Raw genomic sequence first — 24,550 nt, 5'->3', positions numbered from 1 at the left:
ATGTTATACACCTGTCAGCAACGGGTTTGGCAGAAATAGAATCCACTAATCTGAAGGGAGTCCACATACCTTTTGTGTATATATAGTGTAGATGTTCACCCTCTTCCTTCTGCAACTAATGTTCACTCTTTATTTGGTCAAATGAAAGACAAAAGGAATTCCACCCCATATTTTTTGTGTAAGGCTTGATGATACAGACCCAATTTAATGTTGTCTTATCTAGAAATGTAGAATTTGAGCATTACTTTTGAGCAAATCATTAACCAGGTTTCCTTCCAACCATTTCATGTGAATGAATTACCTGACGCATGAAAACAGTCACAGCTGGGCTGATGGAAACAGGATATACCGATACAATTTTAAAAACGGTGACAGACTGTTTGTTCGACATGGTGGGATCTTTTTGTGTCGGGGAAATTGATTGTGAGAAATGGTGGTCGAAACGCCTTTATGCGCAAATATTGATGTAATAACCATCATAGTGAAATAAACGTATGTTGTGTGGTCCTCTCACTACGACTCAGGAAAGCATGCCGTTTATTAGGCTACAGATGAAATAAGTTATGATGAACTTCACAGGGTAGTGAAAGTGCAAGGTGATGAGCTTGATGCTCCTTTCCGATAAATATCGAGGGTCTTATTCTGGTGACATGATCAATGCTTTGCTGCCATTTGACAAATACAAATAATATTGCTCTTATCCATAATAATCTCATAATGCAGGTAGCCTACCCACACTGTATCTGCCAGCTGTTGGGTAAAGTGCACGTGCCAAGATCAGAGTGGGCACCCTTGCTCTAAAACCAAAAGGTTTTGTGACAAAATATATGTTTATGTGCACTATGTCATCACACACAGCCTTTTATCCACAAGTTAATTTGATGGAAACCCATCTCTGGTGGAAAATGTGCATATTCTCATCAAAATCTGTCGCAAATTGGATGGAAACCTAGCTATTTAGTGTAATTTGTATTCTGCCTACATTTCTGTCAGTCAACCCTTTTTTAAATTACGCATGCCAAAAACAAGCGTCATGTAATTTGCTAACGTCTACTTCCTCTTGTCTCCTCAGGTTCTGTGAGTCTCCCACCAGTGACTTGGAGATGAGGAATGGCCGGGGCCGGGGCAAGAGGATGAGGCCCAACAGCAACACACCCGTCAACGAGAACAGCAACTCGTCGGACAACAAGGGCAGCGGCACCAGCAAGACACGTGCCGCCAACAACAACAGTAAGGGCCGGCGGGGCAGCCAGACGTCGTCGGAGCGCCGCACGCCGCCCAACAGCAACACAGAGGACGTCAAGGCCAGCCCCTCATCGGCCAGCAAGCGCAAGTCCAAACCTGCCTCAGACATGGAGCCCAACTCCAGCTCTGAGGACACCAAAGGCAACAAGCGCATGCGCACCAACTCCAACAGCGGAGGAGGAGGGGCGCCTCCCCCTGTCCTTCCCCCCATCCCCTCAATTAAAACTGAGCCCCAGCCCCCGACGCTCGACCGCAACTGCCCCTCGCCGGTCCTCATCGACTGCCCGCACCCCGGCTGCAACAAGAAGTACAAGCACATCAACGGCCTCAAGTACCACCAGGCACGTGCACACAACGACGACGACGACATCAAGCTGGACCTGGATGGGGACAGTGAGTACGGGGAGGACTCCACGCTTCACCCTGAGCCGGGGAACTGCAACGGGGCCTCCAGTTCTCACAAAGGCTGCCTGTCTCCCGCACGGTCCGTCACCCCCAAAGGAAGGGGCTTGGACTGCCAGAGTCCGTCTCCTTCCCCGGGCAAGTTTGGTTCCAAACACAGTAAAAAGAAAGGTGGTGACGCTGACCCTGAAGCAAGCGGCATGCCGATGGAAGGCTGTGACGACGGGCCTTGTCTCACCGACGAGGCCAGCAACGATGGCATGGAAAAGTCCAAGTCCCACAAAAAGTCCAAGACCGACAAACTTTCTCAGAAGAACATGAAGTCATTGTCCCGGCCTGTACCCCCAGGGAGCGTAGCTTCCCAGCAGCTCTACTCCTTACAGGCTGCCTCTTTCCCTGCAGGGGGGAACACCAATGCCTCCCTAGGGATCCCCCCTATGATACAGGGCATCCCCAAAAGCCCCCAGATGAAGGGCGCCCAGCCCACCAAACCCCCTGCCGCGATGGGAGACCCTGCCGCGCTGAACCCTGCTTCCGGTGCCTCAAAAGAAAAGAAGAAGAAGGAGAAGAAGAAGAGAGACAGCAGGAAGGAGGCAGACAGCCCCAAGCCTCCGGGGAAAGGGGGGAAACCAGAAGAAGGCAAGAGCCCCTACTCTGAGTCCTCAGAGCCAGGAAAAGGTGACGGGCTACTTAACGGCTCCTCGGACCCCCACCAGAGCCGTCTTGCCAGCATCAAGGCAGAGGCGGATAAGATCTACAGCTTCACCGACAATGCCCCCAGTCTGTCCATAGGGGTGGCCAGCCGGATTGAGGGCACGGGAATGCCTCAGCCACTCACGCCCCTCCACGTGGTCACCCAGAATGGTGGCGGAGCCGACAACTCCTCAGTCAAGACCAACAGCCCGGCGTACTCGGACATCTCGGACGCAGGGGAGGACGGAGAGGGCAGACTTGTGGAAGGGGTGAAGGTCAAGGTGGAGGATCAAGGCATCAGAGAAGGAGCCAAGAAAGCCTTGTTCCCCAGCCAGACGCCCAACAAGGAGTCTCCGTACTATGCCGGCTATGAGGCCTACTACTCGCCCAACTACACCTGCCCCAGCCCGGGTGCCGCCAACCCGGGCATGCCGCACACCGAAAGTCCGGCGGTGAAAGTGAAGCGTGAGGACGAACAGGAGAATGTGGAAGACAAGGTCAAAGTGGAGCCTCACGAAGATCGCAAACCCGAGATGAACGCCTCCAGTCAACAACAACAACAACATCATCATCAGCAGCAGCAACAGTCAGTCATCCAACAGCGCTCCAACATGTACATGCAGCCTCTCTATTACAACCAGTACTCCTACGTTCCCCCGTACGCCTACCACCCGGACCAGGCCTACCACAACCACCTGCTCAACACCAACCCAGCCTACCGGCACCAGTACGAGGAGCGCCAGCGCCAGGTGATCTCTGAGCAGCACAGGGCGGCAGTGGCGGAGAAGAAGAGCTCTGACGCGGCGGCCATGAAGGAACGCGAGGCCTCCATGAAGGAGGAGTGGAAGCAGAAGGCCTTGGGGCCGCCCACTCTCTCCAAGGCCCCTGGCAAGACTGACAGCCTGGCCAACAAGACCCAACAGAACCAGGGTAAGACCAGAGACTCTCCATCGGAGCCCTCCAAGGCCTCCGCCACTGGCCTGAAAGGAGAGGTATCTAAGTCCCAGCAGGCCGAAGGGCTGAAGATGAAGCTGAGTGAAGGGGGGCACCATGGGAAGGAGGACTCCAAGCCAAGCCTGGACTCCAGAGCGGGGATAGAGCAAGCCATGTGGTACAGACAGGTAAAAATAAAAAAACATACCCTATTATTCATACTTAGGTGTGTTTTTATATTCTATTATTTGTACATATTTTATTATGTTAATGATTGCAGTGTAATGTGGTGATTGATGCTCATTTTAGATCATGTTTAGATCACTTGTAACCCTTCTAGAGAGTTGTGTAGTTGTTTTAGAGAGGTATCCCTGAGTTAACTCATTCACACCATCTATCTACCCCAAGCAGACCCAGATGGAGGACGAGCAGCAACAACCACCACCGCGGTGGAAAGACGAGAGAGACCGAGAGCGAGAGAGAGACCGCGACCGCAAAGGAAAGGACGACAGGCCCAACAGGCCCAAGGAGAGTGGCGGTCCCAAAGAGGAGGATGGCGCTGGTCCGAAAGAGGGCACAGACCCCAGAACGTCTTCTGCTGAGGACCAACGGGCCATGGGCAAAGACCCTCGTGCCAATGCCCACATGCAGTTCTCCTCTGCCCTGGCGCAGCATCAGGGCTACATGCCCTATATGCATGGTTACCCTTATGGGCAGGGCTATGACCCCAGCCACCCCGGGTACAGAGGCATGCCCACAGTCATGATGCAGAATTACCCAGGTAACCACACCAGATCAACTATTGGTATAGAAAGGAACCACTTGGGGGGAAAGCGCATTTGCCCAAAAAATCTCTATACAAATTATTTGATATTAAGCCATGAATGAAATTAACGTAATGACCTGTCCCCCATATTAGGTTCCCCCTACCTGCCCGCGGGCTACCCATTCTCCCCGTACGGCGGCAAGATGGCTGGTGGTGAGGAGGAGGTGAGGGGAGGTGACAAGTCACGCGCCAGCCCCACGGTGAGTGGCAAGGCAGCTTCGGTGGACTCCAAGGCCCTGGACATCCTGCAGCAGCACGCCAGCCAGTACAAGAGCAAGTCCCCCACGGTGGGCGACAAGCCGTCCCATGAGAGGGACAGGGGAGAGAGGAGCGGCGGGGAGAGGGAACGAGAGAGGGACATGGAGCGGCCACGCTCCTCGCCCTCCCAGCGCATCATGCCCTCCCATCACCACCTGGGATACCCGCTGCTCTCGGGCCAGTATGATCTGTCCTACACTACAGGTCAGTCGCAGCCAATCACCACTTACTATTATGACTGACGAGGCTCTCGGAAACTCTTACTGATAAACAACTGATGTACCCACCCCAACTGATGTACCCACCCCAACTGATGTACATACATTTTTCGCCTCGCACAGGTCTCTCGTCATCAGCTATTGTTGCCAGTCAGCAAGCCGCAGCCCCCTCCCTCTACCCCCCGGCGCGGAGATGAAAACGGTAAGGCCCCTCGTCAGACAGACGGACGGGCACACAAACAGAATAAGATGGGTCTTAAAGAGAAAAATACATTAGCCGACATAGGGCGCAGTTCAATAACCAAATGGACGGTATCACACCAAATACTTGGTACTGTGTACACACTAACCAAACTGTATCATGGTGTCTTAGCCGACGCCAATGGAGACAGCTAGTCCTACTGGGAACTGACATATATAACGAAAAAGACATTACACACAAAATACTTTACAATTTACATACTTTTAAAACATGAACATATAGTGTGTGTGTGTGTGTGTGTGTGTGCATCTATCAGTTACACATGCATGTCAGTACATACACACAACAAGTAGATCACACCAATGGGAGTCACGGTCTCATTAGCCAGACAAATAGACACTGGGGTCAGACGGACACTGGGGTCAGATGTGGCCGTATGGACAGAGAGCATGGTGGGAAAAGATGTAGACATGCAGTACTTTGACAACCTGTAGCTTCTATGCCTCATTACATATGAGAAATGATGCTTTCCTTTACAATCGCACTGACTTAGTACTACTGTCCTGTACTACAGTCTGATACACAGCTCTCTGGGAAAATACTTAGTACTACTGTACTGTATAACAGTCTGAAACACAGCTCTCTGGGAAAATACTTAGTACTACTGTCCTGTATAACAGTCTGATACACAGCTCTCTGGGAAAATACTTAGTACTACTGTACTGTATAACAGTCTGATACACAGCTCTCTGGGAAAATACTTAGTACTACTGTACTCTATAACAGTCTGATACACAGCTCTCTGGGAAAATACTTAGTACTACTGTACTGTATAACAGTCTGATACACAGCTCTCTGGGAAAATACTTAGTACTACTGTCCTGTATAACAGTCTGATACACAGCTCTCTGGGAAAATACTTAGTACTACTGTACTCTATAACAGTCTGATACACAGCTCTCTGGGAAAATACTTAGTACTACTGTCCTGTATAACAGTCTGATACACAGCTCTCTGGGAAAAGACTTCAACAAAGGCGTGACTGTGCTAGCTAGCAGCCTCAGTATGCAGCAGCAACCGCTCTTATGCCTTCAGTTCAGTTGTTCGTCCTAAGCAGGTAGGACAGCAGCAGAGCCCAGTGAATCACAGTAGTGATACTGTGATAATAGAGACAGTGTTATCACAGGCTGCCCTGACCTCTAGTGGCAGAACTCTGCCTTGTTTCTGGTTGTGGAATACTTTATCTAGAGTCTTTGTTGGATTTGCTTCCTCAGCTTGGTATTCAAGTGTAAAACGTCACTCGCATAGACATCAGTGGTCAAAATGGCTGCATATCAATGTTTTAGTGATTTTTACATTTTGAGGTAATATTGTAATTTACAATAGTAGTGGTACTAGTCATTATATTGGGTAATCTACGTGTCATTATATTGGGTAATCTACGTGTCATTACATTGGGTAATCTACGCGTCATTACATTGGGTAATCTACGTGTCATTACATTGGGTAATCTACGTGTCATTACTTTGGGTAATCTACGTGTCATTACTTTGGGTAATCTACGTGTCATTACTTTGGGTAATCTACGTGTCATTACATTGGGTAATCTACGTGTCATTACTTTGGGTAATCTACGTGTCATTACATTGGGTAATCTACGTGTCATTACATTGGGTAATCTACGTGTCATTACATTGGGTAATCTACGGGTAATCTACGTGTCATTACATTGGGTAATCTACGTGTCATTACATTGGGTAATCTACGTGTCATTACTTTGGGTAATCTACGTGTCATTACTTTGGGTAATCTACGTGTCATTACTTTGGGTAATCTACGTGTCATTACTTTGGGTAATCTACGTGTCATTACTTTGGGTAATCTACGTGTCATTACATTGGGTAATCTACGTGTCATTACATTGGGTAATCTACGTGTCATTACATTGGGTAATCTACGTGTCATTACATTGGGTAATCTACGTGTCATTACTTTGGGTAATCTACGTGTCATTACTTTGGGTAATCTACGTGTCATTACATTGGGTAATCTACGTGTCATTACATTGGGTAATCTACGTGTCATTACATTGGGTAATCTACGTGTCATTACTTTGGGTAATCTACGTGTCTTGAACGTGGTTTTGAACGTGAATTTAACCAACCATTTTCTGTCTTTTGTGTCATTTCCACAGGGAGACGTGACTGACACCTCGCCACCCTGCAAAGATTCATGTGACTGGCTCACATGAGGAAGCCCTGGGCTCCGAGTCCATTTTAGACATCAGTTGAATGGTGTTTCTATATTTTTAGTTCTCTGCCTGAATGTCCGGCAGATTCTTTTTTTTTCTTCTTCTCCTAGCAGCATCTTTTTCCCTCATTTCCCTCCTGCCCCACCGTGGCCTAGGACTGAACTCAGCCAAGGTTTCCCTCCTGCCCCACCGTGGACTAGGACTGACCTCAGCCAAGGTTTCCCTCCTGCCCCACCGTGGACTAGGACTGACCTCACCCAAGGTTTCCCTCCTGCCCCACCGTGGACTAGGACTGACCTCACCCAAGGTTCAAAGCCATCACTGTCTGCCCATGTGCACACCTCCGCTGATATCTATTGGTCTTTGCACTGTTGATGAACGAACACATGCAAAAATAGACCAACTGACTGCCTGAAAAGCTGAAAAGGGGTTCTGACTGCATAGTTTTTTTTGTCCCGTGCAGAACGGGGCTGGGTGGCTGGGGGGGAGGGGTGATGGGGGAGGGGTCAAACTAAAATAAAGACTGACAAAAGTAAACAAGTGAATCATGTTGAAATGTTTGAACTTGCTGTTGTTGGCCTGTTGTACGCAGTGTGCCAGTATATCTTGACAATTGTCATTAGTAGGTTTACTGTGTGTGGTGAGAGGACGCTTGAGGAGAGAGGCTCAACCTCAGAATTCTATAGGTGTTGAAGGGTTTGTTTTCTCGTCCCTCAACCAGCCATTTGCTCGCTAAACACCTCTTGATTCACTTTTCAGGGATAGACATAATTATTGTGTGAAGGGAACACATTCACCTCAATATAGTTCATGTTTTGTGTTTTCTTGACATTTGCATTGTTCATTTCACGGCATGAGTGACTTTTCTTTCAGTTAATTTGATTCCTCCCCACTTCCCAATCCATCCTTTAATGTGTTTTTGATACGCCAGTCTCACTTCACCCTTTCCGTACACTGAATCAACCAAATCACACAAAACCGTGGCTCACTCTGATCAATATTGCACTGACTGATGTCCAGTTGTAACCATGGTTTCTGTTCAGAAGTGTAGAGCTGTTTATTACCTCAGAACACTGGGGATCATCTACTGAAGAGGTCGGCCATTTTCACCTTACTGGTCCTGCAATCGGCACAGCAAATGGACCAGTTCGTTATCCTGTCAATTTCCATGGAGGAAGAATCAAACAACTGATTGCGGAGGAGGAGGATGAGGAAGGATGCACAACGTAAAGTCAAGGCAGAACCAGGGAGGAGCGATGCCCGGCTAGACAACACACAACCAACCACACACATCTAGCTCAGAGCGACCCCATCCCGTCAGCAACACCACTTGTGTGGGCAGCGCTTCAATCCTATATACCCTTGGCTTAGCAACCCTTCCCCTGTGTTACAGTAGTGCAGCACTGAGCCAATGTGGGAGTCCGTGTAGATTCAACCAAGCCTGGCCAATGTCTGGCACTCCTATCACTGGGTGGCCCTTCAGGTGACAACTGCCAGAGACTGTTACATGGTCACATTACAGCTGGGCTCCCCTCAGTAGAGGGACGTCACCTGTCTTGACTCTCACTCACTTCATTCAACCCCTTCTCTCTGCCACTCACCTCATTCAACCCCTTCTCTCTGCCACTCACCTCATTCAACCCCTTCTCTCTGCCACTCACCTCATTCAACCCCCTTCTCTCTGCCACTCACCTCATTCAACCCCCTTCTCTCTGCCACTCACCTCATTCAACCCCCTTCTCTCTGCCACTCACCTCATTCAACCCCCTTCTCTCTGCCACTCACCTCATTCAACCCCCTTCTCTCTGCCACTCACCTCATTCAACCCCCTTCTCTCTGCCACTCACCTCATTCAACCCCTTCTCTCTGCCACTCACCTCATTCAACCCCCTTCTCTCTGCCACTCACCTCATTCAACCCCCTTCTCTCTGCCACTCACCTCATTCAACCCCCTTCTCTCTGCCACTCACCTCATTCAACCCCCTTCTCTCTGCCACTCTCTCAGACCAGTGGGGCAGTAGGGGTTTTGGAGATGAGGGGGGAGTGTAGTCTCTCAGACCAGTGGGGCAGTAGGGGTTTTGGAGATGAGGGGGGAGTGTAGTCTCTCAGACCAGTGGGGCAGTAGGGGTTTTGGAGATGAGGGGGGAGTGTAGTCTCTCAGACCAGTGGGGCAGTAGGGGTTTTGGAGATGAGGGGGGAGTGTAGTCTCTCAGACCAGTGGGGCAGTAGGGGTTTTGGAGATGAGGGGGTGTTAATCAAAGGTGATTTAAAAACAGTCACAGTGATCTTAGATTTGTTCTTTACCTGTTTATTTATTCAAGAACCCTTTTTGAAGAAGATCTAGGGATGTTGTCTGGATTGAAGCATGGATGAACTCTTGAGTTGAGAAGCTTAATTTAACCTTTGTGCCCATTTAAGCAAGGAGCCATGAAATGATGCCTCTGTAGTGGGATACGGCACCTAAAACACAACACAATGTCCTCCCCTCCACTAATGCAGGCGCTGCAAAAAGACTCCTTTCCTATTGACACAAAGTAGTCGCTATACAATGTATAGAAAAGGCTTCATATGGTGCGTGAGCTGGAGTCGTTGAGAGTGAAGCTAAACCAGTCGTTAAAAGTGAAAGATGTATATTTATTTTTTCTATTTTCAGGGAGGGGTACTTGCGCTATACAAACGAGGCTTGTTGACAGTCTGCCCTGTAAGAAACAATGTGGAATGTTCCAGAAGTCAACATACTGCTGGCCAGAACATTATCACAATTGTCAGGTAGCTTCTTTTTTATTTTTGTTCAGTATTGAAGTACATATATACACCTGGATTTCACTAACTTGAACCTGCTAGCTTGGTGGTGTAACACCTTGTAAAGGACTAGGACAGTTAACATATTAGTCTCATTGTGTTGCTAGTTTCTTGTCCTATAGGACTAGGACAGTTAACATATTAGTCTCATTGTGTTGCTAGTTTCTTGTCCTATAGGACTAGGACAGTTAACATATTGGTCTCATTGTGTTGCTAGTTTCTTGTCCTATAGGACTAGGACAGTTAACATATTAGTCTCATTGTGTTGCTAGTTTCTTGTCCACAAGTGTCATGGTTCATAAATGGAATGGTGTTGCGACCTGTATATCTGAATGTGACAGTGTGTTGAGATGTCCTGTACAACTAATATCTAATAGAAATATAGACCGCTGTGACGTTGTATGACGCATCAGTGGATTGTCATTTCTACATGTCCCAAGCAGGTGGCGTAAGAATGGCTTTCCACTATACTGGAGGAAGAGACTAGTGCATTGCTCCAAAGGACAGAGATTTAGACTTGGTAGTAGGTTGAATAAGAATCGTATTGCCTTAGGGGTATGATAAAGCCACACAAGCAAGTACTTACTATCCAGCAACTTAAAGGAAAAAGCTCTTGATTTTGTCTTGTTATTTTTGGAGGACATCCTTTCTTTGTTAGCTACTCTTTGACTGAGTCGTTTTTTTGTTCTCCAGAACGGCAGTTGCTTCAGTTGTCTCAATTGGTGCTTATAAAAACATCCTTTATCCCTTGGGAACAAAGACACTCTTTCCGACATCTTAAATTACCAGATCATGTCTTGTCTCCCTCCTCACCTTCCTCACGGGCCCTCTCGTGTCACTCAGAACCCTCAAAGTATCACTCACTGGTACTTGCAAGGATGTTTACAATGGTTTTCATTTCTATGGTTGAGCCCTGTTTCCTGTGGTCTCACCCCTTCCCTCCCTCTTCTCCTTCATCCTCCCCTTCAGGAGTTTATGTAAAGTGTGCATTACCACCACGGTTCTTTTTTTATACAATACTGTAACTTGCCTTTGTACATTTGGGCGAAAAATAAATCTTTTTATGAGACAATCATATGTCATGTCTGATTGGCTTGCTTTATTCAGTCATTGTCCACTTCCAACCCCTGATAATCTAAATAATAGCTATTGCATATGTTGCAAAATTATTTTATCAAATGCATGTCAATGCTTCTTCATGAACTTGAATGTCAATAATTGACAAACTTCTGTTAATATGATCGAAGATATGATTCTGTGGTTCAACAGTGTGTTGACTTGGCACTGTTTCTCAACCTCTGGTTCCAGGACCAGCACCGGCCCCTGGGATGTTGCTGATTGGTCCCTTACAAGGGTGTATTAAAGCAATGAGCTCAAATAACCACTAGAGGGTGGTCTTCCCTAATAATTATGAGAAGTGGGGTATTATGCAAATTGTCTATATAGAATTTCATAATACACACCGGTAACATAAGCCTCCATTGACCTTAACAGGCAATTTACATAAACTTACCTCAAAGTGAAATTTGAGGCTTAGTACAAAGAACATAACATTTGAGAACATTTTCATCATCGATCACCACTTCATCCATACTTCAATGCACCTTTTGGTAAACCTTTCAAATGTGTAGTTTGTCTAAATGGCTGCTGAACCAGCCCAGCCAACAGTTAGGATATTGTCCTAAATACACCCCAAGTCCCTTCTCCCCATCCAGGGTGCTCCACATACAACAACGTGATGGTTCTGCTGCCACAGCGGGGAAGAGATTATGCAAGGATGATTTTGTTCAGTGTAAATGTGAAATCTGATTATCCCCTGTGTTCCCAGAGGGGGAGGGAGAGTGTAAGGTCCGGGGGGAGGTGGGTGAGTGGGGTTAGCTAGAGGAGAGAGGGTGGAGATGTGCTGAGGCAATGGCTTTTACAGCAGGCGCCTGGGAGTAGGAGGAGCAGGGTAGAGACTCACTGGCAGGGACGACGTGGGGACGCGGTACGGCACGGTAGTACGCAGCGGAGGCTCCTCTTGCTCTGCGACGACAAGGGTGCGGTGGCTGACAGCGCAGGGGTTAATGGGATGCACTATCTACGCAGCCAGCCCTGAGGCCCTGCCAGGCGACGAGGCCACAGGCCGGGACCACCGACACCACCACCACCACCGACCCCATGGTCCCTGCAACCAGAAGATACCAGCCAGGTCAGTCAGCCCTGTTACCTGCACTGTCAGTCAGCCCTGTTACCTGCACTGTCAGTCAGCCCTGTTACCTGTTCACTTTCTTTGGTGAGGAAATACTTAGGTTGGTTTCTCAGACCCAGATTAAGATCATTCCTGGTCTAAAATGCACTCTTGACGAAGATTCTCCATTGGAACTTGCTGTCTAGTCCAGTAGTAGCCATATTTTGGGTTGAAGAAACCATCCTGTACAGTCCAAGCATAAGGAACAGCGGTGGGATTTCTCCTAGTGTGGAGGTTTGTGTAATGCAACTTCTATTTACTTGATGTGACTTTTCCCCTGAACCTGAGAGCTGTGGAACATCCACCTTCTATACTACTAGTAAATAAGGTCTATGCTAGCCTCTTCTCTACATGTATTAGTATGCTTACAGCACACAGGCAGGTGTTGTGTATTCACAGTGTAAACCGTGTCTGTCCTCTACGTTGACTTTATTCACCCCTGACGTTGTTCCATGATTAATAGAGCTCAAGGGGGTGAGTGTGCATCCTCAGAGTGGCAACAGAAAGGTCAAAGGATATCAGAGACTCCTGTGTTCTGGTAGTCAGTTAGCCTATAAGCGCTGGTGGGGGTACATTGAATAGAAGGGATACAGTAATAATATAAAACTGGTGCGGTGCAGGAAATAATACTAGCATGATGGAGAGTAAAAGAAAGTCGTGGTGATGCTATGGCGTTCCTTAGAGGATGGAAATGCTAGTAGCAGGATTTTCAGCACCACAGATCTTTGCACAGTGTCCTCCCTGCACAAGCTAAATAACACCAATATGCGGTGTTATTCAAAATAACTTTTGGACTGTAACAGACCAAATACAGCTATATTTGGGGGACCTTAGGCCTACTAAGGAAAATTATATGGTATTTTATTGACGTATAATGTATTCAACTCAGACATGGATTTATCAATTGTATTACCATATAAAGTCTGAATCAACTTAATATAACAATTATAAACATCTTACTTGAAAAGGCTACTGTGGTAGGACTAATGTGATTTGGTTACACCACTCAGTAAGGTTAAAAGGTTCAGTTACGTTCTGCCTTGGAATATAAGAAATATATAGATTTAAATTGCATTCTGTTGTATCATTACGACCAGTACAAGCGAGCGTAATCGCACGATTGGGTTATTTTAAATCCGTAGATCAAAGTTTTACCAAGCCGTGAATGACAGCGGTGGCGTATTCTCAACCAACCTCACGGATTCCCTGCGCTACAAGTTGACACGCGGCAAGTGTTTCTTGTCTCGCCGCATGTCTCTTTGCTTCAAATTGTGTCATTTTTCGCAATTCAATTTCTCCCCAATTTTTCCCCATGGACATTTCGCTATAGCTCCTTTGCGACATGTGAAGCTGTGGCTGGTACCAATTCAACGTTGTGGAGGACATGACAGTTACTTTGGCTGAATAAAACAAGACGACTAGCCTACCTGTGCAGCGGTACGTTCCGGAAGGTTATTCGTAAAGGCAAAGATTGCGTGAGTTTAGTCCGTCTCATCTCTGGAGTTGGTCGTCTATTTTTTATTGATAGTTGTCAAAAGCATAAGTTGTTTATAATGAATCTAGGCCCTAATGTAAGTACCTCAGATGTATGAAGTAGGGCAGGCTGTATAAGCAGGTTATTAGCCTAGTTTGTAAATCAATTGGGGCCGTCCTGCCAATAACCTCAAATGATTGTATACCTTGTGTTCACTTTATCACAGCCTACAGGCTTATAACTGTATACAAATGGTCAGATTTATTTATCACATTTTAGCCTCTATACTTTCTATGTTTAGTGCTCAATGAGTGACATCCCTACACTATTTGTTTCTGAAAATTATTTGAAGCTCGCATTTGTTGACCAAGGATCAACAAAACTGTAAACAATGTAGGTTCAGTATGCTACTTTTTTTACAATACGTTTTTTGGTTAAAATAAGGGTAGACAGTCATACTAATTCCATTTGCGTATTTGAGTCATATTCTTCAAAAACCAAGGGGTTATATCTAATTAGTTGTGGAAATCTTAGCCTATGTGGCTTTAAATCTATGTAAGCGTCAGTGACGGCTGGTCTACGCGTGTTTACTGTAGACAGTAGCCTACCTAATCAGAGCCTTTTGAAGGGGCGCAAGTGATGTCACCCTCTACACACTCACGTTTGCTTGAAAGGAGCCCTCAATGTAGCTCCTTTGAAATTCAAATTACTTTTATTTCCTGTTAGGTAACTTTATGTGTGGTGACGAATTGTTCAAGACACATCAACATAGACCACGAGAACATGTAGGCTACAGTATAAATGCAAGCAATGTGTCAAACAAAACATGTTGCAAATGATCTGGCCTTTCAATACAAGTACATCCTGTCTATGATTCTGTAGAGTAACTGTTAAACTCACAAACAGGATATTGACCAACCTCCACTCATATTATCATCTTATTTATCTTGTGGGGAGAGAACAGGTCCAGAGAACCGGTCCAGGAAGCCTATATACTCTACAGTGTCCGCTTGTAGTGTAGCAGTGTAGATACAGTATCTCACAGGACAAAGTCCTCCTTTGTGTTATGGTTTCATAGACAACTACCTGCATCACAATTTGCCTGATTTTAGTCCATATGTAGGCTACAGGTACAAATATGGGCTAGCCTTCATAACTACTAATAATGGAGGCTACAGATATATTAGGGATTAGGCTATATCAGGACCACAATATGACAAAACCCAGCTGCAGCCAATTATGCAAAGCATGCCTTTTTCAGATGCAGGTAGTAGCTAAAGTACTCGGGCCCCTATTAAATCCAACTCCACTTCCTCCCTTAGCTTGACTGAGCACAACTGTAATTACTAGGCCACCTGACTGCAGGCGTTCAGCTTGAAGAGCCCTTTGGTTTGCACAGCTGTGGTGATCCATGAGAGAGGAGAAATGGTTGATCACATTCTGTCTTCTTTTTAATACATGCTCTTATGGATCATTTATTCCCCATGGTTTGGCTTAGACTTCAATTTGTCCTGCCATTGCTGACTCTTGTAAGCGTCAGCTGTTCTGGAATAAGATAGCTGAGATTGATAATGATCCTTGTTGAGGCCTGCCTCTCTCAGCCCTGTCTGACCCTATAGTAAAGTGACATCACCAGACACTATCTGTGATCAAGAGGGAGCAGCGCATCATAGCCTCTCCGGGTGTGAGGGGACACAGAGAGAGTGTGAGACTTTGAGGTATAGGCTACCACTGACTGCTTACGGGGTATATTGGTCACAATTAACGAAGATGGATGATATCAATGGCTTCATCATCAATGAAAGATGACATGATCTGTACAGTATGTATCATTATACTGTATTGTGTAATTGGATATCATGATAACTGTATATAGAGGTTGTTGTATTGTATTGGCTCATTGCAACTTCTACCTGGAACGTCATTGACCTTGACAGCCTATAGCCTCCGTTAGATTGTGTCCATGACGCAGACCTGTTTGTTTTCCCCGTCACTCTAGAGAAGACCACGAGACAGGGAGGTGAAGGAGAAATGGTGTGATGCACCTTTAACAGTAGAGGTCCTAGAAACTGCAGCTAGCTTAACTAGATTAGAGTTAATTCGATTGGAGGACGTCTTGTGATGGCTCTGTAGATGTGCCCTAATCAGCAGGAGGACGAGGAGGAGGAGAGGTATGAAGGATCACATTTTTATTTATTTTATTTATTTCACCTTTATTTAACCAGGTAGGCAAGTTGAGAACAAGTTCTCATTTACAATTGCGACCTGGCCAAGATAAAGCAAAGCAGTTCGACAACATACAAAAACACAGAGTTACACATGGAGTAAAACAACATACAATCAATGATGCAGTAGAAAAAAAAATAAGACTATATACAATGTGAGCAAATGATGTGAGATAAGGGAGGTAAAGGCAAAAAAAATGCCATGGTGGCAAAGTAAATAAAGTATAGCAAGAAAAACACTGGAATGGTAGATTTGTAGTTTGAAGAAAGTTCAGAGATAAAAATATAAATAATATGGTGCAAAGGAGCAAAATAAATAAAATAAATAAATACAGTAGGGGAAGAGGTAGTAGTTTGGGCTAAATTATAGATGGGCAATGTACAGGTGCAGTGATCTGTGAGCTGCTCTGACAGCTGGTGCTTAAAGCTAGTGAGGGAGATAAGTGTTTCCAGTTTCAGAGATTTTTGTAGTTCGTTCCAGTCATTGGCAGCAGAGAACTGGAAGGAGAGACGACCAAAGGAGGAGTTGGCTTTAGGGGTGACCAGAGAGATATACCTGCTGGAGCGCGTGCTACAGGTGGGTGCTGCTATGGTGACCAGTGAGCGGAGATAAGGGGGGACTTTACCTAGCAGGGTCTTGTAGATGACCTGGAGCCAATGTGTTTGGCGACGATTATGAAGCGAAGGCCAGCCAACGAGAGCGTACAGGTCGCAGTGGTGGGTAGTATATGGGGCTTTGGTGACAAAACGGATGGCACTGTGATAGACTGCATCCAGCTTGTTGAGTAGGGTATTGGAAGCTATTTTGTAAATGACATCGCCGAAGTCGAGGATTGGTAGGATGGTCAGTTTTACGAGGGTATGTTTGGCAGCATGAGTGAAGGATGCTTTGTTGCGAAATAGGAAGCCAATTTGAGATTTCACTTTGGATTGGAGATGATTGATGTGAGTCTGGAAGGAGAGTTTACAGTCTAACCAGACACCTAGGTATTTGTAGTTGTCCACAAATTCTAAGTTAGAACCGTCCAGAGAAGTGATGCTGGACAGGCGGGCAGGTGCAGGCAGCGATCGGTTGAAGAGCATGCATTTAGTTTTACTTGTGTTTAGGAGCAGTTGGAGATTCATTTAACATTTAACATTCATATATGGACAATGGTGTGGCCTTTGTCACTGTTAGAAGCCAAGTCAGAGTGAGAGTACTCAGTACAAGGAGCCAAGAGGTCCGTTTTGATTTGTATTCCACAGATCGTTTTCTTGTAAGTATTCCAAACTAGTTAACATCTCAGATCATCATTGCTTGGTGTCTCAACCACCCAAACCATTTTTTGTTTGCATAAGTTGGTGCCATTCTCATGTTGTTTCTGGTCATTCTGTTATAACCAAAGTTGACATTGACAAGAACGTCCATAGCTTGTGATGTGTTGGCTACCGTCTCTTGAAACAACATTTTCAGGTTGTGTTGGTGCTGCATTCACAGAACACAGAGACTTGGTCCACAGAAAAGTCTGCTCTCAGCAAATTAAGGGAAACGGCTCACCGCACCACTCTGCCCCACTGTTAAATCAGACCAAGTGTGCACAACTCAGGGCCTCCAGTTCTGCTGTCCTGATGACTTTCTGTTTGTGTGACTCGTTGTTTTCAATTGGACAAAGACGTGACAAAATGTCCCTTGGTCTTCTGACTGTTCGGGGAATGGAGGGGTTTAATAGGGTATTATGGGTAAACAATGTCCACGCCAACGGGTTGTAGAATTTGGTGACATTTTCTTGAAATGATGATACCCAGCCCTGAAGTTTCTCCCTCTCGGCCAGTGAAGGTTTTAGAAGGATTAAAGATGTCTTTAGGTAAAGAGGGGTTTAAGATGACCCCTCTCATATTCCCCAATGTGGAGCTATGATTAATTGCTTTAGTTTTCTCCCATCTGCATTTCATTCTAAAAAAGTTTGCTTCTGTTTCATTACTTTTAATTTACCATAGACACCTGTTTGCAGCTGGAATAGTTGAATACAGCAACCAAGAAGCTATTGTTCACCAGCCTCATCTACTTTGACTGGCTAGCTACAGTTCATTGGTTATGGACAGGGTGGGGGATTTCTGTGGGAACCATTGAACTAGGATCTTCCGCAACAGGAAGAGGCTTTTTCGTACAGAGAAGTCATTGGTTCAGATGGAATGAACCAGGCCAATCAGAGATAATAAGCAGGAAACTCAGCATGTGATAAATGGCCAGACTGAGTCAGGGGTTTTCTAGAGAACACAAAGCTATTATCAGTCAGTCACACCTGTGACTATACAGAGGCTGTGGTAACTACAGCCTTTCTCCCAAAACGCTCACCGTATCATCCAGTGTACGTGTGTGTGAATTAGTGGAATGGTGTGCACATGTGTGTTTGAGGAGCACAAGTGGTTGCTCAACAGTGTGCATGGAAGAGCATGAGAAAGTCACCCAGGCCCAGTGCACAGCTTCATTAACCTGTGTATATTCGCTTGTATATTGATGTAGAATTTGCATGAATGGGTGTGTCCACGCATGGATATGAGCTGTGTTAGAATACATGACACATGCTTTGAGCCTGTGGATCACTGATGACAGCTCAACACTGTGTGTTCAGGCCCAACACCATGACGGAACACCAGGAGCAGAATGAAGAGGGAGTCCTCATCTCAACACAGGACCTGGAGACCTCAAAACACCAGGACACTCAAGGAGGCCATCCACAATTCAGGTAGGTAACATGTACACACACACACACTTTTTAAAAGTAACTTTGTCTATAGGAGTTATCCCTCGGACGTCGATGAACTGGTTGGTGGCTGAATTTAAATACAACTAGAAAGAGAATTTGGCTGATTAGTTCAACTCTCATCTTGTTTGATTTTTACACATTATTATGAGTGTTCTGCCTCATGTCCACAGCAACAGGTCCTCTGTATAGACTATTAACACAGACAGACAGACAGGTCCTCTGTATATACTATTAACACAGACAGACAGACAGGTCCTCTGTATATACTATTAACACAGACAGACAGGTCCTCTGTATATACTATTAACACAGACAGACAGGTCCTCTGTATAGACTATTAACACACAGACAGACAGGTCCTCTGTATAGACTATTAACACACAGACAGACAGGTCCTCTGTATAGACTATTAACACACAGACAGACAGGTCCTCTGTATAGACTATTAACACAGACAGACAGACAGGTCCTCTGTATAGACTATTAACACAGACAGACAGACAGGTCCTCTGTATAGACTATTAACACAGACAGACAGACAGGTCCTCTGTATAGACTATTAACACAGACAGACAGACAGACAGGTCCTCTGTATAGACTATTAACACAGACAGACAGACAGACAGGTCCTCTGTATAGACTATTAACACAGACAGACAGACAGGTCCTCTGTATAGACTATTAACACAGACAGACAGGTCCTCTGTATAGACTATTAACACAGACAGACAGACAGGTCCTCTGTATAGACTATTAACACAGACAGACAGACAGGTCCTCTGTATAGACTATTAACACAGACAGACAGGTCCTCTGTATAGACTATTAACACAGACAGACAGGTCCTCTGTATAGACTATTAACACAGACAGACAGGTCCTCAGTATAGACTATTAACACAGACAGACAGACAGACATGTCCTCTGTATAGACTATTAAGACAGACAGACAGACAGACAGACAGACAGACAGACAGACAGGTCCTCTGTATAGACTATTAACACAGACAGACACAGACAGACAGACAGACAGGTCCTCTGTATAGACTATTAACACAGACAGACCTACAGGTCCTCTGTATAGACTATTAACACAGACAGACAGGTCCTCTGTATAGACTATTAACACAGACAGACAGACAGATAGACAGGTCCTCTGTATAGACTATTTCACACAGACAGACAGACAGGTCCTCTGTATAGACTATTAACACAGACAGACGGGTCCTCTGTATAGACTATTTCCACGTCACGGTGGTGTCACCTGACTCCACGTCACCTGGTGTGACCATCTGGTGTCACCTGACTCCACGTGGCGTTGACAGGTCGTTCTCTAGGCTGAGTCCCAAATGCCACAACCTATTCCCTATATTGCCATGGGACTCTGGTCAAAAGGAGTGCACTATATAGGAAATAGGATGCTCTGTGGAGCTGCTGGGGCTTATATAACCAGGATCTAAGGCAGGAGGGGCATTCTAATCCTGGTGAAGCTGTCCTGGGATGGGATTTGGCAGGGTAGGCTACCGCGGTGTGTTGTGACTGTGGTGTGTTCTCTCTGTCATTGACTAGTGGGTGGGAACTCTGAACTGTGTTGTTCATGGGTGTGTCCTATTGGTCAACAGTGGATTTATTCTCATGGGTGCGTCTCATTGGTCTACAGTGGATTTATTTTCATGGGTGTGTCTTGTTGGTCTTCAGTGGATTTTTTTTCATGGGTGTGTCTTGTTGGTCTTCAGTGGATTTTTTTTCATGGGTGTGTCTTGTTGGTCTTCAGTGGATTTCTTTTCCTTATTTTGTTTCCTTCATGAATTGATGTGAAAGACAGAGAAGGGAAAGCAAATGGCTGGCCAGTGTCCACCATGTTGCTTCACCTTTCCTATGGTTTTAGATGAATGCAGACGCTAGGTTTCTGTCCTAAAGGTGATCGTTCAGCCAAATTACAAATGGAAAGGTGATAGTTCAAGTAAATACCAAAACGACACAGAGGTAGGTCATGGCATTGACCTCTCACCTTTGACCTCTGTGCTCTTTGTCCCATTTTTCTCTTTTCTTCAGCTGAATTATTGACTGTGAATCTGTCTTTGTCTGCCTGAGGGAGGTATTCCCTTTCTAATGCATCATTCCTCAGGCTTGTAATTAGCTTTGCTATTCAGCGCCGCAGCCAAGGACACTTTGAGACACACTGCAGCCCTGGTTACACGTTCCACTTCTCACAGGAAGATAAACAATGTTCCTGCATAAATCAATGTCCTGTTTTGTTTTCAAGCCTGATGACTAAGGTTCAGGTAAGACAAGGGACATATATGTTTGATAGATTTTGAACTGTTGGACTCTGCTGGACTTGAATATTGTTATTCAGATTAGTCTTGGTATCTTTATGTCTTCAAATATCTAAAGGGTGTATTCCAGTAGGTTACTGCAGGGAGAGGGAGATGGATGAAAAGAACAGCAGAGAGGGTGTATTCCAGTAGGTTACTGCAGGAGAGAGAGATGGATGAAAAGAACAGCAGAGAGGGTGTATTCCAGTAGGTTACTGCAGGGAGAGGGAGATGGATGAAAAGAACAGCAGAGAGGGTGTATTCCAGTAGGTTACTGCAGGGAGAGGGAGATGGATGAAAAGAACAGCAGAGAGGGTGTATTCCAGTAGGTTACTGCAGGGAGAGGGAGATGGATGAAAAGAACAGCAGAGAGGGTGTATTCCAGTAGGTTACTGCAGGGAGAGGGAGATGGATGAAAAGAACAGCAGAGAGGGTGTATTCCAGTAGGTTACTGCAGGAGAGAGAGAAACAGGAGAGAGAGAAACAGAGCACAGTGCCTGTGTTTTTCAATAACCATGCTTCCCTCCATCTGGGAACCAGACCAGCTGTTATTTATAGCCAGCCTCCGACAGGCAGGCAGGCAGAGGGCCAAACTGTAGCCAACAACTCACCCACCTCTCTAATATGGTGCCTACCCACTATAGATATCAGCTTGTTGTTCAAAGTAATAAAGGTGTTGCCACTACTCTTAGCACCTGTTGATGACAATAAATATCTAGAGGAGTTGAGCGAGCATATTGTCTTTGTCTATACTGTACAATATTACAGGATAATAAGCCGTTCTGGATTGTCCCCATCAAAACTGAAATGTTGAGGAAATCAGTTCAGCAGAACTCCCATGCCCATGTTTATTGTCATGTCTTAATTATTTCATTGGTGCCCATAAACATTTTAGAACCTTTTATAAACATTCAATCATTACCTCAATCATTGCCTCCAACTGCTCTTAAATACAAGTACAACTAAATGCATGCTATTCTACCGATTGCTGCCTGCACCTGCCTGCCCGTCCAGCATCACTACTCTGGACGGTTCTTACTTAGAATATGTGGACAACTACAATTACCTAGGTGTCTGGTTAGACTGTAAGCTCTCCTTCCAGACTCACATCAAACATCTCCAATCCAACGTTAAATCTAGAATTGGCTTCCTATTTCGCAACAAAGCATCTTTCACTCATGCTGCCAAACATACCCTCGTAAAACTGACTATCCTACCGATCCTCGACTTCGGCGATGTCATTTACAAAATAGCCTCCAATACCCTATTCAGTAAATTGGATGCAGTCTATCACAGTGCCATCCGTTTTGTCACCAAAGCCCCATATACTACCCACCACTGCGACCTGTACGCTCTCGTTGGCTGGCCCTCGCTTCATACTCGTTGCCAAACCCACTGGCTCCAGGTCATCTACAAGACCCTGCTAGGTAAAGTTCCCCCTTATCTCAGCTCGCTGGTCACCATAGCAGCACCCACCTGTAGCACGCGCTCCAGCAGGTATATCTCTCTGGTCACCCCCAAAGCCAATTCCTCCTTCGGCCACCTCTCCTTCCAGTTCTCCGCTGTCAATGACTGGAACGAACTACAAAAACCTCTAAAACGGGAAACACTTATCTCCCTCACTAGCTTTAAGCACCAGCTGTCAGAGCAGCTCACAGATCACTGCACCTGTACATAGCCCATCTATAATTTAGCCCAAACAACTACCACTTCCCCTACTGTATTTATTTATTTTGCTCCTTTGCACCCCATTATTTCTATTTCTACTTTGCACTTTCTTCCACTGCAAATCTACTATTCCAGTGTTGTATTTACTTCGCCACCATGGCCTTTTTTGCCTTTACCTCCCTTATCTCACCTCATTTATTCACTTTGTATATAGACTTATTTTTCTACTATATTATTGACTGTATGTTTGTTTTATTCCATGTGTAACTCTGTTGTTGTATGTGGCAAACTGTTTTGCTTTATCTTGGCCAGGTCGCAATTGTAAATGAGAACTTGTTCTCAACTTGCCTACCTGGTTAAATAAAGTTAAAATAAAAATAAATAAATTACAACATTGTAATAAAGAATAGATATAGCCTTGCTAAATGTTATCCATGGAAGATAAATACAGGCATTCTCTGTTGACTAGAGGATGATATGAGTGAGGCAGAGCTCTGTCCCAAGAGGAGAAATTAAAACCCCCAGCTATCCTCCACAGGGTTGCTAAGATCCCCCGTTTACTGCAGATGCTTATAGAATGAAAACATTGCTTTTTCCTCAAACAACCTTTCCAGAGAGAGTGAGAGAGAGAGAGAAAAAGAGAGTGAGAACTTTATCTGTTATTTTATTTGTCTCTCACTAGATCATGTTATTTAAAGTCAGCAACTGACTAGAAAATCTCTCCGTTGGATCAAATCAAAAACTGATCCTAAAGACAAAACCGGTCAACAATGCAGCCCAGTTGACCAGGATTGTGCACATCCATACTCAACCTCAACCTCATTGTACTACAGTACTTGTGCAACAGACTGCCTACTGATTTCAGCTTGCAGTAGGCGATGGCCTTTCCTGTCACAGCCGTGGTGCTCAGCTGCAAGCAGGATCTATTTTCTCTCCTCACAAACCCCACAGGATGTCTTAACACCTCTCAACTCTCCCTGCTGCTCAACTAGAATGAACCAGCAGAATCAACTAGAATGAACCAGCAGAATGAACCAGCAGAATGAACCAGAATGAACCAGCAGAATCAACCAGAATGAACCAGCAGAATCAACCAGAATGAACCAGCAGAATCAACCAGAATGAACCAGCAGAATCAACTAGAATGAACCAGCAGAATGAACCAGCAGAATGAACCAGCAGAATGAACCAGCAGAATCAACCAGAATGAACCAGCAGAATCAACCAGAATGAACCAGCAGAATCAACCAGAATGAACCAGCAGAATCAACCAGAATGAACCAGCAGAATCAACCAGAATGAACCAGCAGAATCAACTAGAATGAACCAGCAGAATGAACCAGCAGAATGAACCAGCAGAATGAACCAGCAGAATCAACCAGAATGAACCAGCAGAATCAACCAGAATGAACCAGCAGAATCAACCAGAATGAACCAGCAGAATCAACTAGAATGAACCAGCAGAATGAACCAGCAGAATCAACTAGAATGAACCAGCAGAATCAACTAGATTGAACCAGCAGAATGAACCAGCAGAATCAACTAGAATGAACCAGCAGAATGAACCAGCAGATATAGACACACTTTATTTCTACACTGAGGGTGGATGGATGGATGAAAAGGCTTGCTCATTCAACATTTTGCAGTATATCAAATCAAATCAAATGTATTTATATAGCCCTTCGTACATCAGCTGATATCTCAAAGTGCTGTACAGAAACCCAGCCTAAAACCCCAAACAGCAAGCAATGCATGTGAAAGAAGCACGGTGGCTAGGAAAAACTCCCTAGGAAAAACTCCCTAGAAAGGCCAAAAACCTAGGAAGAAACCTAGAGAGGAACCAGGCTATGAGGGGTGGCCAGTCCTCTTCTGGCTGTGCAGGGTGGATATTATAACAGAACATGGTCAAGATGTTAAAATGTTCATAAATGACCAGCATGGTCAAATAATAATAATCATAGTAGTTGTCGAGGGTGCAACAAGCACGTCCGGTGAACAGGTCAGGGTTCCATAGCCGCAGGCAGAACAGTTGAAACTGGAGCAGCAGCACGGCCAGGTG

The 24,550-nt window shown here is 45.4% G+C and overlaps 2 protein-coding genes across 3 annotated transcripts in view; both read left to right on the top strand.

The window, feature by feature from the left end:
- The window catches only part of LOC106562774 (zinc finger protein 609), a 115,241-nt gene extending 104,339 nt beyond the window's left edge, over positions 1 to 10,902 (top strand). The window contains exons 5-9 of one of the 2 annotated variants that reach the window (XM_082969735.1): positions 1,073 to 3,461; positions 3,685 to 4,054; positions 4,193 to 4,561; positions 4,699 to 4,777; positions 6,972 to 10,902. In XM_082969735.1, the coding sequence (XP_082825861.1) occupies positions 1,073 to 3,461; positions 3,685 to 4,054; positions 4,193 to 4,561; positions 4,699 to 4,772 (3,202 nt within the window). In that variant the 3' untranslated portion in view covers positions 4,773 to 4,777; positions 6,972 to 10,902. Of the gene's footprint in view, positions 1 to 1,072; positions 3,462 to 3,681; positions 4,055 to 4,192; positions 4,562 to 4,698; positions 4,778 to 6,971 lie in introns of both variants that reach the window. The other variant, XM_045708846.2, reaches the window with a different exon arrangement.
- Positions 10,903 to 11,750: 848 nt separating this feature from the next.
- The window catches only part of LOC106587765 (GRAM domain-containing protein 2A), a 31,511-nt gene continuing 18,711 nt past the window's right edge, over positions 11,751 to 24,550 (top strand). The window contains exons 1-2 of the mRNA XM_082969736.1: positions 11,751 to 12,021; positions 18,372 to 18,485. Of these exons, the coding sequence (XP_082825862.1) occupies positions 11,897 to 12,021; positions 18,372 to 18,485 (239 nt within the window). The 5' untranslated portion in view covers positions 11,751 to 11,896. The remainder of the gene's footprint in view (positions 12,022 to 18,371; positions 18,486 to 24,550) is intronic.

The sequence above is a fragment of the Salmo salar genome, chromosome 26 (assembly GCF_965601325.2).
Source record: "Salmo salar chromosome 26, fSalSal1, whole genome shotgun sequence".
Classification (NCBI taxonomy): domain Eukaryota; kingdom Metazoa; phylum Chordata; class Actinopteri; order Salmoniformes; family Salmonidae; genus Salmo; species Salmo salar.
Note: the sequence above shows the minus strand (reverse complement) of the source record. Positions and strands in the feature narration are given on the sequence as shown.